At 46.0% G+C, this 16,765-nt stretch overlaps 1 protein-coding gene across 5 annotated transcripts in view; it reads left to right on the forward strand.

The window, feature by feature from the left end:
* Positions 1-16,765, forward strand: part of EML1 (EMAP like 1) — a 163,043-nt gene that overhangs the window by 42,824 nt on the left and 103,454 nt on the right. The window contains exon 1 of one of the 5 annotated variants that reach the window (XM_081050116.1): positions 6,162-6,340. The exons of 2 other annotated variants lie outside the window; for them this stretch is intronic. In XM_081050116.1, the coding sequence (XP_080906242.1) occupies positions 6,274-6,340 (67 nt within the window). In that variant the 5' untranslated portion in view covers positions 6,162-6,273. Of the gene's footprint in view, positions 1-6,161; positions 6,341-16,765 lie in introns of those variants that run through there. 2 more of the 5 variants (XM_081050118.1, XM_081050120.1) reach the window with 2 other exon arrangements.

Here is a 16,765-nt window from a genome sequence, read left to right on the forward strand (position 1 = left end):
CCACCCAGGTCCGTCCTGTGAGGTTACTGTATTCAGCTTTGGGTACAAGGATTCAGGAGAAAGAGTCCAGTTGGGTGAGGTGGGCACCTATGCAGACAAGGTGTCTAGAAACTATGCCACATGCGGGACAGGGAGGAAGTGGAGAACTTGACCTTGGAGAAGATGTGCTCTCTAGGTGTTTGAAAGCCTATTGTGTGTGATGGGCAACTGATTTTGTGTAGAGGGTTCGTTCATTCATTCATTCATTCATTCACTCAGCGTTTACTCAGTACCAGCTACTTTCAACACTGTGTCAGCATGACAGGCGTTAAAGTCACCGAATCGCCTGGGAAAGATGGACACACACACGTTCCTACAAGGCAAGGCAGACTAACAGAGGGGGTACAGTAAACTACCAACAGATGTGGGAGTGCAGCAGACAGCATTGCTCATGGCTGCAGAGGCCGCCAAGTGCATTCAGAGGATGGGGCAGCTTCTATGCGGGCAGTCAGGGAAGGTGGGGCACGGGCAAAGGTCCAGGCCACTCAAGCGCACGGCTTGTCTGAGCGTCGTGAGGAGGAGTTGTCGATCGCGTGGTGTGGCAGGAGTGTGTCAGATGCCAAAGACAGCATTTGCGGCAGGAACACAGACTTGAAGTCTCAGCCAAGATGTTTGCACTTAATGGGGTAGGCAACAGAGAGTGAAGTGACCTCGATAAGCCCTCTTTGGGCAAGTTAACCCTGGAGTAAAAACACAGAGCTGGGGAAACCAGGACACAGGCTGTGCTTGCAACGTTTCCAAACAGACAAAAGCCTGCACCAGGACAAAGAGAGATTAAATCAACCAGACAAAAGGAGGATCTCTGAAGGAGGCTTTGGGGAGGGCTATTTGGGATAAAAATAAGCAACAATCTTTTTAATGATTCAAGCTCTTCAACTTTGCAATGGGCTGAGTGACCACTAGTCAGGGATGTTGTAAAAAAGTACAGCTGAATCAGCCTGCAGGTTGGAGATCACGGAATTTGATGTTCTCTATTGATGCTAAGAATCTGTGATGACCACTCATTTTTATAGAGCAACAATCTTATCATGAGAAAGTGTATTTTGTATTTTAATACCAGTAATGATAGGCTCCTGAATCTGTGGAATAGCCAGTTCTTGACTTGGACATTCTATACTAACCATACTAGTTAGCTGGGGCTGCTGTAAAAAAGTACCACAACTGGAAGGCTTAAACAACGGAAATGTGTTGTCTCACAGTTCCAGAGGCTCAAAGGCCATGTTATCGGCAGGGCTGGTTCCTTCCAAGGGCTGTGAGGGAAAGATGTATTGCAGGCTTCTCTCCTTCCTTGTAGGCGGCCGTCTTCTCCGTGGGTCTTCACATGGTCTTCCCTTTACGTGTGTCTGTGTCCTCAACGCCTCTTCTTATATGGACACCAGTCATATTGGATTAGCGTCCACTGTAATGGCCTCACTTTAACTTGATTACCTGTGTAAAGACCCCCATCTCCAAATTACATTCGGAAGCATTAGGGATTAGGACTTCAACATATGGAATGGGGCTGGGGTGGGGGCAGGGCTCAATTTAACCCATAACACTAACTGAACGGCAACTTCTCTTTACTCTTAGAATGAAATCAGAACCCCCACGTAAACAGGCTGCTCCCTCTCCTGCCTCGTAATCAAGCTCATTTCCTCAGGTTTGCCCACTGCTACTCTGGTTCCACCTTTCACTCCTCAGTCCAATTCAGACCTTCTGGAACAATCTGAAATCCTTCCTTCTCTTTTTGTTTCACAAATTCACAATTTGTGGTGATACATTTATGTGTTTGATTATTATATGCCTGAATGTTTCCTTAGACTTCAGGACCTATAGGGAGAAATACATTTACATCACAACTCAGCACACATACAGACATTCCAAGTAAAGACCAACGATTCAACCAAAACTGCTTGTTCTTACCCTGTTCAGTGCACTCTGATTCCATGCCATATTTTTTCTTGTGGTAAAATACATACTGTAAAATTTGTCATTTTAACTATCCTTACGTGTATGGTTCAGCGGCATTAAGCACATTCACAATGCTGGGCCACCATCACCACCGTCCATCTCTAGACCATTTTCAACATCCCAAATTGAAACTCTATCCCCGTTTAACACTAATTCCCCTCCCTGAAGCCCCTGGCACCCACCATTCCACTGTCTATGTATTCAACTACTCTAGGAACTGCATATAAGTAGAATCATGCAATAGTTGTCCTTCTCTGACTGGCTTATTTCACTTAGCAGAATGTCCGCAAGGCCCATTCATGTTGTAGCGTGTGCCAGAATTTCTTTCCTTTGTAAGACAGAATAATATTCCATTGTATGGACAGACCACGTGTTGGTTATCCGTTCATCCATCGAGAGCCACTTGGGCTGTTTCCACATTTTGGCCATTGTGAATAATGCTGCTATGAACATGGGTGCAACAAATATATCTTCGAGACCCTGCTTTCGATTCCTTTGGGTGTATATACCCAGAGTGGAATGTTCTATTTTATTTTTTTAAAGTGCTGAGTGACACTTTAAATTGACTTCACAGCCACCCACAGTGTATGCCCAGCCCCAAGCATGCTGCCTGGTACTATGCAACGATTTTTGGAGGAATGTTGAGTTAAACAATAGATGCCGTGTTTCTGGGTAATTTTTTCTTTATTTTTTCTCTATGAATAAAGGCTACAGGGCTCCCATTTTCCTTTCTCTCTTTCACATGTTGTATAAATGGTGCTATTAATGCACTGAATGCTACGGTTATATTGTCCCCGAGAGTGTACATCACTTACTATAATGACAACAGTCTTTGGACTCAGGCCATAAATTATCTCAAAATGACGTGGACTAACAGTCTGTTCAAACGTTTGGGCGCAAAATCTCACATTATTAAGTTTTCAGAGATTTTTCTTGAATTTTCTCCATAGATCTTTTTTTAATGCTGTGTAGATTATACCTAATTGACTTAACAGGCATAGCCTTGTAATTATACTAAAGTTTGCATTTTTTTAGAGTATGCTTTTATCACTGTGGGAAAAACATAACTGTTTAATATTCTAGGTTAAGAATGTAATAACAGTCTTTATCATCTCAAAAGCAAGTGGACTGAGTTCTTAATTGTTATTTGCAATTTTGCTCTAGTGGAAGTAAAATCTTCTAAGAAAATCTCCAGCTCAGTTTTTCACCTGTCCCATTTCTGAATTTTCTTTATTCCCTAACCATTTTTAGTTGGGGCCATCAAATATCATACTTTTAACATAAATCAAGGACACTTACATTCTTTTTTTAAAATCTTTTTTTTATTAGTTTCAGGTGTATGAAACAATGTAATAGACATTTACGCCCCTCACAAAGTGATAACCCCCCTCTCCTAATCTACCACCCCTCTGACATCGTATATAGCTGTTATAATTTCATTGACTCTATTCCCTGTGCTGTACTCCACATCTGGTGACTATATATACCAATATATTAAATTATAGTTGACATTCAGTATTATTCAGCTTCAGCTTCAGGTTTACAGTGGGACACTAACATTTTTAAAGAGAACCATCTTTTAATCATCTTTTTCTGCTTATCATTTCCTTTCCAAGTTTAAGAATGCCACACGTCCGCTTTTTATGTGAATTATCCAATGTATCCTGATGCATAAAATCACAAAGTGGGGTAGAGATAGTGTAAAGATTGGACACAAGGGGATAAGATGGGGAATGAGAAAACTGAGAAGGGCAAAGTTCAAATTTCCACCTGTATTAAGTCTTGCCCTTCAAAAGCCCCATCTCCATAGCACCTGCCTCTTGCCTTAGAGATACAGAGGGTCCACCTGTACTGGGTAGGGTATGGAGACTTTATGTGACCCTCTGACATCCCTGCCCTCTATATTTGGCCCCCATTTCCTTCCCTGCCAGAGTCCTGAAACACACATCTTCATGTGCTCTCCTTTTGCTGTCTAACAGCCCAGCTTCTGTCCCCACTACTCACCAAGATGCTTCAGTTAACCTGCAAGCCCTCTGCCACCAGATGGAAGGGTCTTTCCCAGCCTCGTCCCCCTTGACCTTCCTGTGACAAGGCCCACCTCTTTGCAGCTTTCTGTGCTCTTAGCTTAATGAAACAATACCCTAGGCTGATTTTCCTGCCCCCTGACTGTTCCTTTGGAATCTCCTCTCCTCCCTTTCCAAGGCTCTGCCCAGCTCCTGTCTGACCTTGCATTCTCTCCATTAGACAGTTCATTTATCGCCTCTTTGCCATCATCTCCCAAATCCCAATTCTTTCACGGGTGAGCTGGTCTCGCATCTCCAGTGGCCACAGGGCATTTCGAAGGGGAGGTTTGCTGTCCCTTCTCGGCCTGCCTGTTTCTCCAGCTGTTTGGTCCTATAGCAGTCTCCCTCTGTCCTGTCCCTCAGTCTTTTTTCCTTCTGACCATCCGTGTCTCATGCCTTATTTCTGGAGTGCTTCAGACACTCTGGTATGCCCCTGGTCCCTGCACTTAGGGACCAGTTTGCACTCAGATTCATCCCCTTAACAGCACTCTTATCAGCCATTTGCTTGCGTGAAAGCCCCCAGACTCCCTTTGTCTCCTGCTGGGTCTCCTCTGCTGGGGTTCTTACCTGGCCCCACTCTCTGTGTCCATCCACTCTTATTTCCCACTGTCTGCAGTACAAGCTGTCCAGTCATGTCAGACCAGCCCATTGGCCTGTCAGCAGGCCCTGCTCCTTTCCTCCACGATCTCCCATTGTTCCTCATACTGTCCTTCAGTATGGTCACCGTCAAACCAACAGCACCTGTAGCCCTTCATCCTCCCACTTGGACCTTGTTCACGAACAATCCATCTTCTGTTCTGTGCTTGGTCTCCCTGATAAGGACCCAGACAAGAGCGTCCACTGCTCCTTCTGGCTACAGCACCTCATGCCAGCCATGGCAACCCTATGCCAAACATGCCACATGCAGAGACAGAGCTCCGTCCTTGACCCTGCCTTCTGCTTGTAGAAGCACAGGCCTCTCTGAGCCTCTGAGTCCCAGGAAGGCTCACAGGTTTCCCTAAGAGCAACTTTCTTTTAGTCTTCATTTCACCTAAATGTGTTCAACCTACACAATTAATAGCTACAACTTGAAATCACTCCGATTTTTACATGTAAATGATTCTAACTATCGTGCAACAAGGAGCACAACTGTTATGCAGTCTTTTCTGGACCAAGCCAGAAGATCATCCAATCCAAGAACTCTCTCGTCGTTGACAAGCACCTTTACTTAAGGCGACAGGTAGTGAAACTTGTATCATCAGCGTAGCCTGTGTGTGTGGAGTGGCAAAGTTACCAACGGGTGGATTTGTGTGTTTCTCCTGCTGTGAGATTTTGTCCTCTTTCTGAGCTAGAGTACAGATTTCCTTGGGTCCCGCAACCAATTAACAAGTGTGTAATGTAACAAACGTGCTCCCCGGGGGCTGGTCAGATGAGGGAGAGAACAGCGCAGACGTCTTCGCTCCTTTAAACGCCTGGACTTTCCAGCGCAAAAGCACAACGGCCCCCTTTCGAAGTGGGAAGCCGCATCTTTCCCCACGCGTGAGCAAAGGTACAAGCCTAGCTATGAGCCGCGTGCTAATGCTCCCTGGAGACAGGGCGCTGCTGCGGAGGAAGGCAGTGGGGGAAGGGGGGCGGGCGCGCCTCGCGGGACGTGGCCGAAAGCGGAGTTGCTCTGAGGTGGAAAGGCAGCTGAATCGGGCTCTCCAGTTGTCCATGTTTGGTCCTGGAGCTGCGGGCGGGCGCGGGGACAGCGCCTCCGGGGAGCGCGGGCTTCGGCGTCGCAGGAAGGGGCCCTGGCCAAGGGAGAGTGTAAAGCCCGAGGGAGGGCTCCCCGCCCCCTCCCGCTCGCCGCTGCCCCCCAGCTCGCCTTTGTCCCCTCGCCCCCATCGCCCGGCCCTCCTGGAGGAGGCGGACCTGGACCGGCGCTCCCGCAGCCTCCCCGCCCGCCCGGCAGCACGCCCGCCCCGGCTCTGGGGACCCGGCAGGCTCCGCCTGGCCCGCGGCTCCGCCCCCGGCCCCGCCCGGCCACGTCCCCGCCTCGGGCGCCCCCTGGCGAGCAGAGCGGCTCGGCTCCCGCGGCCGCGGCGGCGGGCCCGGGGTTGCCATGGTAACCGGCAGCGGCCGCCACAGCAGGGCCGGCCCCAGCGCCAAGCGCCGGCCGCGGCTCGGGCGGCTCAGTGTGGGGGTGAGCGGCGGCAGCGCGGCCGGGCCGGGGGAGCGGGCGCTGCCCGGCGGCCTCAGCATGGAGGACGGCTTCTCGAGCTACAGCAGCCTGTACGACACGTCCTCGCTGCTCCAGTTCTGCAACGGTGAGCGGCGGCGGCGGCCGGGAGGGCGGGGGCCGCGGCGGGGCCGGGCCGAGGGGCGAGGCCGGGCGGCCGGGGAGGCCGCGCAAAGTTGCGGCGGAGGGGCGCGCGGTTCCCGCCGCCGGGGCGCATTGTGCTGGGCCGCGGGCCGGGGGCCGGGCTCGCCGCGCCCCCGCCCCCGCCCCGCCGCCGTTGCCCAGCCCCAGCTCCGGCCAGTGCGCGCGGGGCGGCTGGTCCCGGCGCCACCCGCAGGAGCGCACCCGCCGCGCAGCGCGTGGGGAGGCCCGGCCACCCCCGGGCTCCGGGGACGTGTTGCGTTCTGCTTCCAAACTCACATCTGTTTGGAAAGGTCTGGATGGAGAACTCGGCAAACAAATCACTTAATAACAAAACACTCCTAGGAGCGTGCACACTGTGTTTGTTACGGATGGACCCTCAGCATCCATTCACTTTGATGGAAGCATCCCGGTTGAGTGCAATCTAAATGCACACGCAAATGGACCTACCTTAAAAGTGTTTCCACTTATTCTGTTTACGGGGTGATAGATTTTTGTTGTTGTATTTTTTTTTTTCCAGGAAGGAAACATGAATAGCTACCAATATGGCATCTTTTAAAAAAATATAAAATCCTACATGCCTGAAAGATTTTAGTCTCACTAAAGCAGGCATGAAAAGGAGTTTCACAGCACATTACATATTTTATCAGAACATGATGTGTGATAATTCATGCACAAAAATTAACAACAAATTTTTTTTTTACATCTTGGATTTATTGCTTTATCAGAGGGCCCCAAAAATTTGTAACGGGGAAAAATATGAACATTTTATAGAATCTGTCTGTCGTGCAGATGGAATAATTTGGAATTCTAGACGCTTTGACAACTCCAGCTATTTATTTTGCAATTGTAAGTGTGACTTAGGGGAACTTTTATAGCTATTTAACACCTGTTTGCAAATAGTAGGTATTAGCTGTAGCAATAAAGATTAGTGAGTGTGTTGATTCCTCCTCTATAATGATATTTTAATCTCTGGTGAAATTTATCATCTGTTTCATGGAAAGGGGTATATTCTGATAGTTTTGGCAGCTTATACTTTCATGTCAATCACAGGCAGGCCTTCAGGAACTTAGTAATGCCCTTTTCAGTGGAATGAAAGTTTTGACGCTCTTCACATTTAACAGCCATCCCAGAGAAGAACCCCTGTGGGTTTTGATCCTCGGAAGGTGATCAGGCAGATGGAGAGTACTTGGTACTCCGCTGACCCCTGGAATCCCTTAGAGTCATGGGAATGGTTTTACTCTCCAGTAGGTTGAATGGCGTTCTCAATTAAATTTTGGCTAGCTTCCTTAATTGCCTTATAATCAATCATATTTGAATTACTATTTTTGATGTAAGAGGTAGTACCACCTCCTACGTGCTTGTGATAGAATTCCCCCTGTGTTAGTTGTGCAAGGCATGTGGCTGAAAAATTAAATGATTTCCAGGCTTTTTAAAAATTCATATGTGGTCATATATGTTGACAGTTTGATTTAGGTTATGAAATGAGCCTAGATATTTTTATTTGAGCAGTTGTTTGAGGGCCTGGTCATATTGTACATAAATAGCGGTTTAGTCATGAAGCTGACCTGCACATCTCTACTTGAATTTTTTGGTTTTCTGCCTTTTGGTGTTAATTGGTAGTTTAGAGATATTGGTAAGGTATTTTACTGGTAATGGTATCTAGAAGAAAGTGAAAACCAGCTCTTAGTATTGTATGGGTAACAGTTTAAAGAAAAACTACTTTAACTAGAATCAAACAATAAGATCACTTCAATATACAATTGAGTAAATCGTAACTGTTGAATTACTTTTCTCAAAAAGTTCTTAGCTCTGTTACTTATTATTTTTTGGTTACCTTATGAATTAAGTCTAAAGCAAGAATAAATAGTCTGTGGGGCAGAAATGAATGTTAACTGATGATGTCTTATGCAACAGATGTTTTGATGTGAAATTATTCATTTTAAGAGGCTTCCCCTAAGTGAAAATGTAAATGAATGCAATTCAGTTGATTACTATGGTGATTCAGTTAAAGCAGTGGGTCACAGAAACACCATTTCACCAAGAGCTAAGTTAAACATTTGGTTATTTTATTAGCTACATTGAAACATTTTTTTCTTCTTAAATTAGAGATTTACATTACAATGGCAAGACTACAACAGCATAATATGTGAACTCAAGAATTTTCATATGTTGAGTACGCCCCATGCTTTTGATAGTGGCAGGAACTAAAAAGTCATAGTGATATATTAACTTCAGAAAAATACAACCCATACTTATTATTTGGATGACTGTCACACTTAACGTCTTCCTGGAGAGCTAAAGATAGAAGGTGGTATACAAATGAGAAGGGAGCAGGAGAAAGCTTTGTTCTAATGAATGAAATTTCTATCTTCCCCTTAAACTTTTCTTCTTGCTGTGTCTGCAAAATGTAAATTAGGCAGTATCTAGGCTCCTGAAAAGACTAGTTATTTTCATCTTTTAGATACTGGCTCTCTCTTTTAAGTGGAAAATTTGTGCATTTTCTTCCGAGTAGTTAGAACTCTGTAAAGTGGGCTAGAAATCACAAACTTCTTTTATTGCTCTAAGAAAAGCTGCAATTGCTGAAAAGTGGAGAAAAGCTATAATTTATCAATTTATGATTTTGGAATTACCATCCTTTACTCCATATTTTCTTTGAAGACCTCCCTTGAGGTAGGTAGTATTACCACCTTCTTTTATATATAAGGAAACCGAGGTTTAAGGCGGTCTGGTAACTTTATAAGGTCACACAGCTGGTAAGGCTTGGATACCAGTCCAAATCTTTTCTGTTTTAATAACAGCTTTATTGAGATATTATTCACATACCATAAAAACTCACCCTTTTAAAGTATGTAATTAAGTGGCTTTTAGTATATTGACAGAATTGTGCAAACATCACCACTATCTAACTTTAGAACATTTTTATCATCCCCAAAAGAAACCCCCGGACTTAGTAGCACGTACTCCCTTTCCCCCATCACGTTAGACCCTGATGACTGTGAACCTACTTTCTATCTCTTTAGAGTCTGGATGTTTAATATCAATGGAATCAATCCATAATTGACCTTTTGTGTCTGGCATCCTTTACTTAGCATAATGATTTAAGGTTCATCCAAGTTGTGGCGTGTGGGTCAGTACTTCATTTCTTCTTATGGCCAAATAATATTCCATTTTATGGAAGACTGCATTTCGTTTATACATTCTCCAGTTGACCGACATTTGTGGCGTTTCTGCCTTTTGACTATCGTGAATAATGCGGCTATGAACATTGTCATGTGTACAGATGTTTGTATTTGTCTTGGGAAGATACCTAGGAATAGGATTGCTGGGTTATATCATAACTCTGGATTTAACATTTTTGAGGATCTGAATTTTATGACGTCTAAATATCAAGCTCTTTTTATTATACCGTGCTGATAAAAGAGTAGGCAATTAAGGAACTGGATGAAAGAGGGAAAGGAGTGAGTGCAAAGAACAAAATGTTGCCATTTTATTTCTGTGTCACTTTCAGTACTTTCACCAGCCACAGCTCACCAAAGTATCAGTGCACACCCCTGCTTAGCTGCCATAGGTTGTAAGAATCTCAGCATTTGAAGGGACTTAAAGGTAATCTCATCTCCTGGTTTATTTTCTTAAGCCTTTGCACAGTTTCTTCAAGGTACAGCTTACCCAGGAACCCACATGTAAAGCAGATAAATACTGGGCTGCTCCATCTGAAGTGGGAGGAGGCAGTGCTCTGGCCTCCTGTCCCGCCCCCTCCCTTCCCCTGATTCAGTCCACCCACCCTTCCAGGCCTTGAAGTCTGCTGGAGGGGGAGGGATTGTTCCAAAGGGTATTCAACCCATGCTTGAGCAGTTTCCAAGGGGACTGGGAACTCACTATCTCTCCATGCAATCCATTTCTTCTTCAGACAGTTCAGACTGTCAGTTCCTTTGTCCAGTCAAAATTTGGCCCAAGTTCTGCCCCTTGGGTCCATAGAGAATAGGTTTAATCTCTTTTCCGTATACTAGGTCATCACATGTTTGAAGACAATTGTGATAGCTCTTTCTCAAGTCTTCTAGCTAAACATTACCATCAAAAAAAAATTCCTTATATGACATAACTTTAAACCCTTAATCATTCTGGTTTGCATGAGCTACACTTGTTTCCTTTTGTCTATATGCCTTTTAAAATTTGACCCAACTGAATGAGGCATTCCAGGCATGATTGCTAAACAGAGCAGAGTGAAGCAGGATACTTCACCTACCTTATTCTAAAGTCTATACTTCTAATAATGCTGCCCAAGACCATATTAGCTCTTTTGCTTGCCACTTGACGTTGTTACATTTTACTGATTCTCACCTAAAATTCTTCTTGTCTGTTTCACATGTACTATGGTTAAGCCGTTTCTTTTCTTTTACCTTTTCTTTTTGAGGGTGAGTTTTCTCCAGCAGGCAGAACCCTATCAGATTATAACACAATCATAATCTGTGTTATATTGCTGTAAATAATCCCAGGACTCATATAACATATTACAGTGTTATAATAACATGGAAGTCATTGCCTTAAAGGGTTATGATTCTGGTTAATAACCTTTCTTCCATCTTACCTTGGAAGGTGTCATGAGAGACCTTATATTCCTTCTAAAGCCTGTATGTAATGTATCTAGCAGTTCTCTGATGTAGCTGGGTTTCTTCTCCTGCAGGTGCTACTCGTTAATAACCATGGCAAGTCAAGTCCACACTGTCTGCTGCTCCCAGTCACATTTTGAAGTCACTGTGATAATCTTTTGAGCAACTGCCATTTATTTTTTCTGGTTTTGAAATGGAAAATTGTTTTAACTTCCAAGCATGTATATTTGAGGAATTAAGAATAATTTGTTTAAGATCTTAAACATCTTATGGCATCTGTAATACTGATGGCTTTCTCTTACCCATGATTACGATAAGATTTTCAAGTTGGCAAATAGTTGGATTTAAAACAGGATCCAGGAATTCCTGGGAGGAAGTCATCTGCATTCAACGATATGATGTATCTTCAAACCTCTTTTGCGTCCTCACGTGGTGACAGAAGACCTACTTGGCTTTCTGTAATAGCAAAATTGGAAGAAAATGCTTTCACGGAAAAGCACAGAGCAGGCACCCACGTGAGGCAAGAATTTCTAATCGGTGCACTGGTGCTCCACCCAGCAAGGAATTTGTTTTACAGCCAGACCACAAGCATTTATGACATTAGAAACAAACCCAAGCATTTCGGTGGAAGATTCACAAAACTGTGTTTAAAAAGTAACCATTAGTTGGTTATTGTTCATTTCTGAGGTGGTATAAGCCTTTCATGTATTCTCTCAAATAAAAAAAACATTTTATTTGAGTGGAAGGTGGATAAGAAAAGAGAAATGACATCTTTGTTGCTAGTGTGACAGTCTGTTCATGCTATAAAAGTAGGAGCATGAAAAAGTGAATCCCGGAAAGCATTGAAAATTGTGCACTAAAGTATTGTCTTTATCAGTAAGGTGGTTTCTCCAAGCACTTAAAGTCAGTGGTATTTTGTACAATATACAAAAATCTTTTTCAGGAAAAATATTATTCATCTTTAAAATCCTACTTTATTAATAGCAGCTTTCTCGTATTAGCAAAATATTTTCAGTGTCATCAGAAGCATTGCTTTTAAAAAGAAGTATGCTGTAAACTCTAAATGTTGTATAATTATTATCAATACAACTTCCGCCCACAAAACTTCGTGTTTTTCTCACTAGATGTTTGACATAAATTAAATATTCCGCTGAAAGCAGCACATTTGTCTTGACGTCGTCCTGGTGCTGGAAGGTGTCCTGGTGCCAGGAGAAGCAAGGCAATCCTGTTTGGTTTGCTCTGAAGAAATAGCTCTTGAGAACAGTTTACCGTCCTTTAAAGTACTTACTTTTTAATTAAAAGCTAAGTAGGCATACTTCCAATTTTGTTTCCTCTAAAGCTGTATCTTTACTGGAAAATACTGTTGGTATGGAAAACCACATTTTTGCAGACTACTTGGTTGTGTCTTAAAATGCAATGGTATGTTTATTCTGCCAGCTTTAAACTCTGTCTTTAGTGATCTACCCCCACTGTGGAGGGGAAGTTTGGACCCACAGGTGTGGGTGATGCCAAAGGGCAAGAGCCAGGTGGGAATCTGATAGGAGACCTTCGGCACCTGCAGAGGGAGGGCATATCAGCTGCGTGTCGGGCCCTCTGAGGGTGGCTGCCAGAGCATGCCTTTATTGCGGTGTGGCCCACGACTGGCTGTGTCCTTCATTCTGGGCACCAGAGGCCTGTGCATTCCTGTCGTGGACTGTGAATAATGCCCACAAATAACCTTTCAAGGTCAATGGGCAGCTCACAGTTAAAGGCAATGAGGATGGAAACGGTGAGGCAAGTATTCATGGAAAGAGTCCTTTAAGTCCACCTGGCAGATGGAACCAATTTCGAAAGGCTACCTGCAGTGTGCATCGGACAATTAAAAATGTGTAACACGTGGTCTTCCCCAGAAATATTAGATTTCCCCAGTAATCATCCCAGGCTCCTCTTTCCCCCACCCTCCCATCTCAATCAGTCCTGCAGATTCTGCTGCCCAATTATCTGATAGTCTGTCGCTTCTGCTGTAGGTCAGACCCTCATCAGTTCTCATCTGGGTTTTTGTTTGCTTTTTAAAAACAGCAGCCCCAAACTAGTCTTTCTGCCTCCAGTCTCCGCCCCTCCAGTCTGTTCCTTTTTTTAATTAAATAAGCAGTGAGGGCCCACCGCACTGCTATTACAGGGATGGAGGTTCCCACGACACACAGGAAGCCTGCTTTGCTCATTGGGAGCCAACCTTCAACCCTGTGTTCACAGTCGGTTATTTAAAGACCCCGGGGGTAGGTGGTCCGAAGAAGAAGTGTGAGGAGCGGTGGTAGAATGCTGCTCGGCACTTGCTGGGGCATGTGTGTGTGTTGGGCCGCCCTAAGGAAGATCTGGGGAGCCCTTTTTTTCTGGGACGGGTAGAAAGGGGTTGGCAGAGGGAGGGGAGAACATTCCAGACCACCTAAGGGAGTGTGTTTAGGAAGCCCTGAGGGGAAAGGGCCTTTTGGAAATTGAAAGAAAGTCTCAGATGGTGAAAGCAAAAGGAGCAGAGCGTCTTAAATGAGGCTGGGAAGGTCCTGTGAAGCTTCTCGGCCATGTTCACAGGTTGGTCTTATTCTGCGGACCAGAAAGAATGTGGCGGAGAACTTTGAGGCAAGGGAGTGGTTGGTCACATTTCCAGGAGTTCTGATAGAGGGCTCTGCCTGCAGTGTGGAGCGTGGGCTGGAAGGGCAGGGGTCAGAGAGGTGGGAGTCTGTGGTGTGAGCCAGGGAGAGGCCAGGGGGGTTTCCACTGGAGGGGACTTAGGACTCACCTGGGCTTGTGCCACTGGGAGCCAGGAGAGGCAGCCAGGCTTCTGGCCCATTCTCCTAAGCGAGTGTGGGACGCCGAAGTTGAAAGAGCCAGAGGGACAGACAAGGTTCGGTTTGGGTTCGTGGAGTGGCAGGCTTGTGGCACATACCAGCTGAGGGGCTGAGTAGGCTGTGGGATGTAGGCTCTGGAGCCCAGGAGACGTCTAGACTGGAGAGAAAAAATTTGAGAGCCATGAGTACATAGGTGGTAACTGAATCCATGGCGCAGATGAGCTCACCTACAGAGAAGTTAGACATTGAGAAGGCTCCTTCTGGAAGCCCGACCTTGTCATAAAGCCTCCTCTTTGCAAGGCCTCAGCATCCCTCCCTCCCACACTGGCACGCAAGCCCCTTCAGGGGTGGCTGCCTGTCTCAGCCGCCTCCCCGCTCCTTCACCTGCCACCGTCCCTGGCTCCTGAGTACAGTGAGGTGTCCCTCCTTGGTGGCCGCGTGCTTACTTAGCATAAACCTCTGCCTCACAGTTATCCCAGAGGCCTGCCTTCGTGGCTTATGTTCTGATCTCCCATTAAACGTCACCACCTTACAGGCAGATGGCGGTCCCAGTCACCATCTTTGTGTCTTTGCGCCTCTGCCATGCCTGGCACATGATGGGTTCTCTGGTGAATATCAGTGAAACCAGGGACAATCTTCTGTTTTTTATAGCGCCTCCTCAAACACACACGCCTGGCAAACTGCCTGGCGTGGAACACGTGTGCAGTAAATGGTGGTTAAACAGAGAAAGCCTCACACTGCTTTTCTGCACGCTTGGAACAATATTTATATATTCATATGTGAGGTATCACACATGTAGGTATCCATACACATTCACATATGTACATGTGCAAGTGGTGTGTATATGCACGTATACATACGTGTGACGCTTGACTCTTTCCCCCATCAAAGAACTAGTAGACTTAGGCATTCAGAAGAGAAGGCATTCTAGGCGAGGGAACATTATGGGTAAAACCTGGACACAGACGAATGTGGGAGAGTGAGGACGCTGGCCTGATGGCCTCAAAACTCATGTGCACAGCATTATAGAATACCTCCAGCTGGACACTGGGTCACTGGAATCAGTAAGCGGAAACATTTGCAAAAAGTGTTTGGCAGTTTAAGAAGCTTAAAACAGATGATTTGCAGCCAACGTAGTGGACACAGTGAAGTACTTCTTGGCCAAATCCATGTTTTTAGCAGTAAAAAAAGGTTAGACTGTTAAACCAGCCTCCCCCCATCAAGTTAGTTGATGGAATCAGAATTTTACCATTCTTAGAAAACTATGCTCTGGTCGAGAAACAGTAGGGCAGAGCTAGGACTCTCTTCTGCTCTGGCATTATTATACATTTCAGCCCCAATTACAGCGTCATAAACTGTTGAGGATCCTTAGGAACAGAACTCAGTGGCCATGCTTCCTCTACTGTCAGTCACTTGTAATGCTCAACCATCCTGTGTGTAAACCGTGGACGCTGCTCCCCGGGGACTGAATGGGCGATGGAAGGCAGGTAATGCCGTTCGCTTGGCTTCACCAAATGAGTCCTTTAGAAAGTAAAGAAGCTGGATCGCCCCACTCCACTGCTCTCAGGACTAACGCGCTGCTTGCTGTGGCGTTCCTGTGCCTTTGTTGAGAATGGCCTTTTACTGAATTGATATAATTTAATGACATAAAAATACGTGTTCCGACCGCATCTTGTACTTGATGGTAGCTCCAACTCCACAGAGTTGTTGTCTGCCCTGCAGACCTTGAGCTTTTCCGAGGGAGGAGCCGGGTCTCATTCATCTTCCTCCCCCCAGTGCCGGGTACCACGTGTATGTGTGTAAAATGGCAGGGGAGGAGGAACACGGACAGTTCTGGATGTTTCACTGAGCAGCCTCAGGTGGCACGCGGGCTGAGCCCTTACAGGTATACCCCGTTCAGTCCTTGCCACCCCCTCTGAGCCCCTTTGAGGTGACTATTGTTATCATCTCCGTTTTGACTGGTGAGGAAAACGAAGGCCCCAAAGTTTAAGTAATGGGCCAGTACTTGTCAGAACTGGCATTTGGACCCAGGCATTCTGGCTCCACTGTCCTCAGCATACTAGGTGCTCAGTTATGTTTGATGAATGAATGAATGATGGCTTAAAACATGGGAACGATCGTAGGCATGATGGGGGCTTGGGAGAGGCTAGCGGTCTGCCTCTTGCTCCTAGGAGAGGCCGCACGCTAATTATTAGTTCAGATCTGAGTTCCTTTCACTGGATGGCTGTGGGGTCTCTGAACAAATTTCCTTGTCACCATGTTTCCCTTGAAATTACACACGTCCACACTTTCTAAAGCAGAAATCTCGTTGATCTGAATGCCCAAAGTCCCTCGGAAGTTCCCCATAGCTCCAAGGGCACAGGGCAGTCTGTGACTTGCCTCCCGCCTGCTCCCCTGACCCAGGGCAGCCTCTCCTCCAGGTGCCCTTGGATCCCACCATCCTGGGCTTCAGTAGCGTGTGAATGTGGCAGGCTGGCTACATGCATCCACGTACGGTGCTCTCTGCCTTGGCTGTAGTGATACTTACCCAGTCCTTCTAACCCTCATGAACTCCTCATCCTTTAAGACCCAGCTCCCATGCCCTGCGAAGCCTTCCCTGGCTTGGGTTTCATTTAGATGCAGTGCAGTGTGTCCCCAGGCCCCAAACCTCACCTGTCACTGCACTGCAGAGCCCAGCTGTTGGGGGACCGTGCTATGTGCCCTTGGTACCTTTGCGCTGGACCAGAGAGTGAGCCATTTCAGAGTGGAAATAGCAAATGGTCATTTTGGTCTGATAATTGCCTGTGTGGGAGGTTTTCACGCTCGCTGTTTGTAGCCCAGTCCAACTGCTGTAAGCGAGTGTTGGTGAAACGGCTCGGTCTTTGTATTAACAGCGCTAGTCGCTCGGCTTTTTTGCAGCAGCCTTATCCTACAAATCATTCTTTTACTTTTCTCAGAACG

Source organism: Rhinolophus hipposideros (assembly GCF_964194185.1).
Source record: "Rhinolophus hipposideros genome assembly, chromosome: 5".
NCBI lineage: Eukaryota > Metazoa > Chordata > Mammalia > Chiroptera > Rhinolophidae > Rhinolophus > Rhinolophus hipposideros.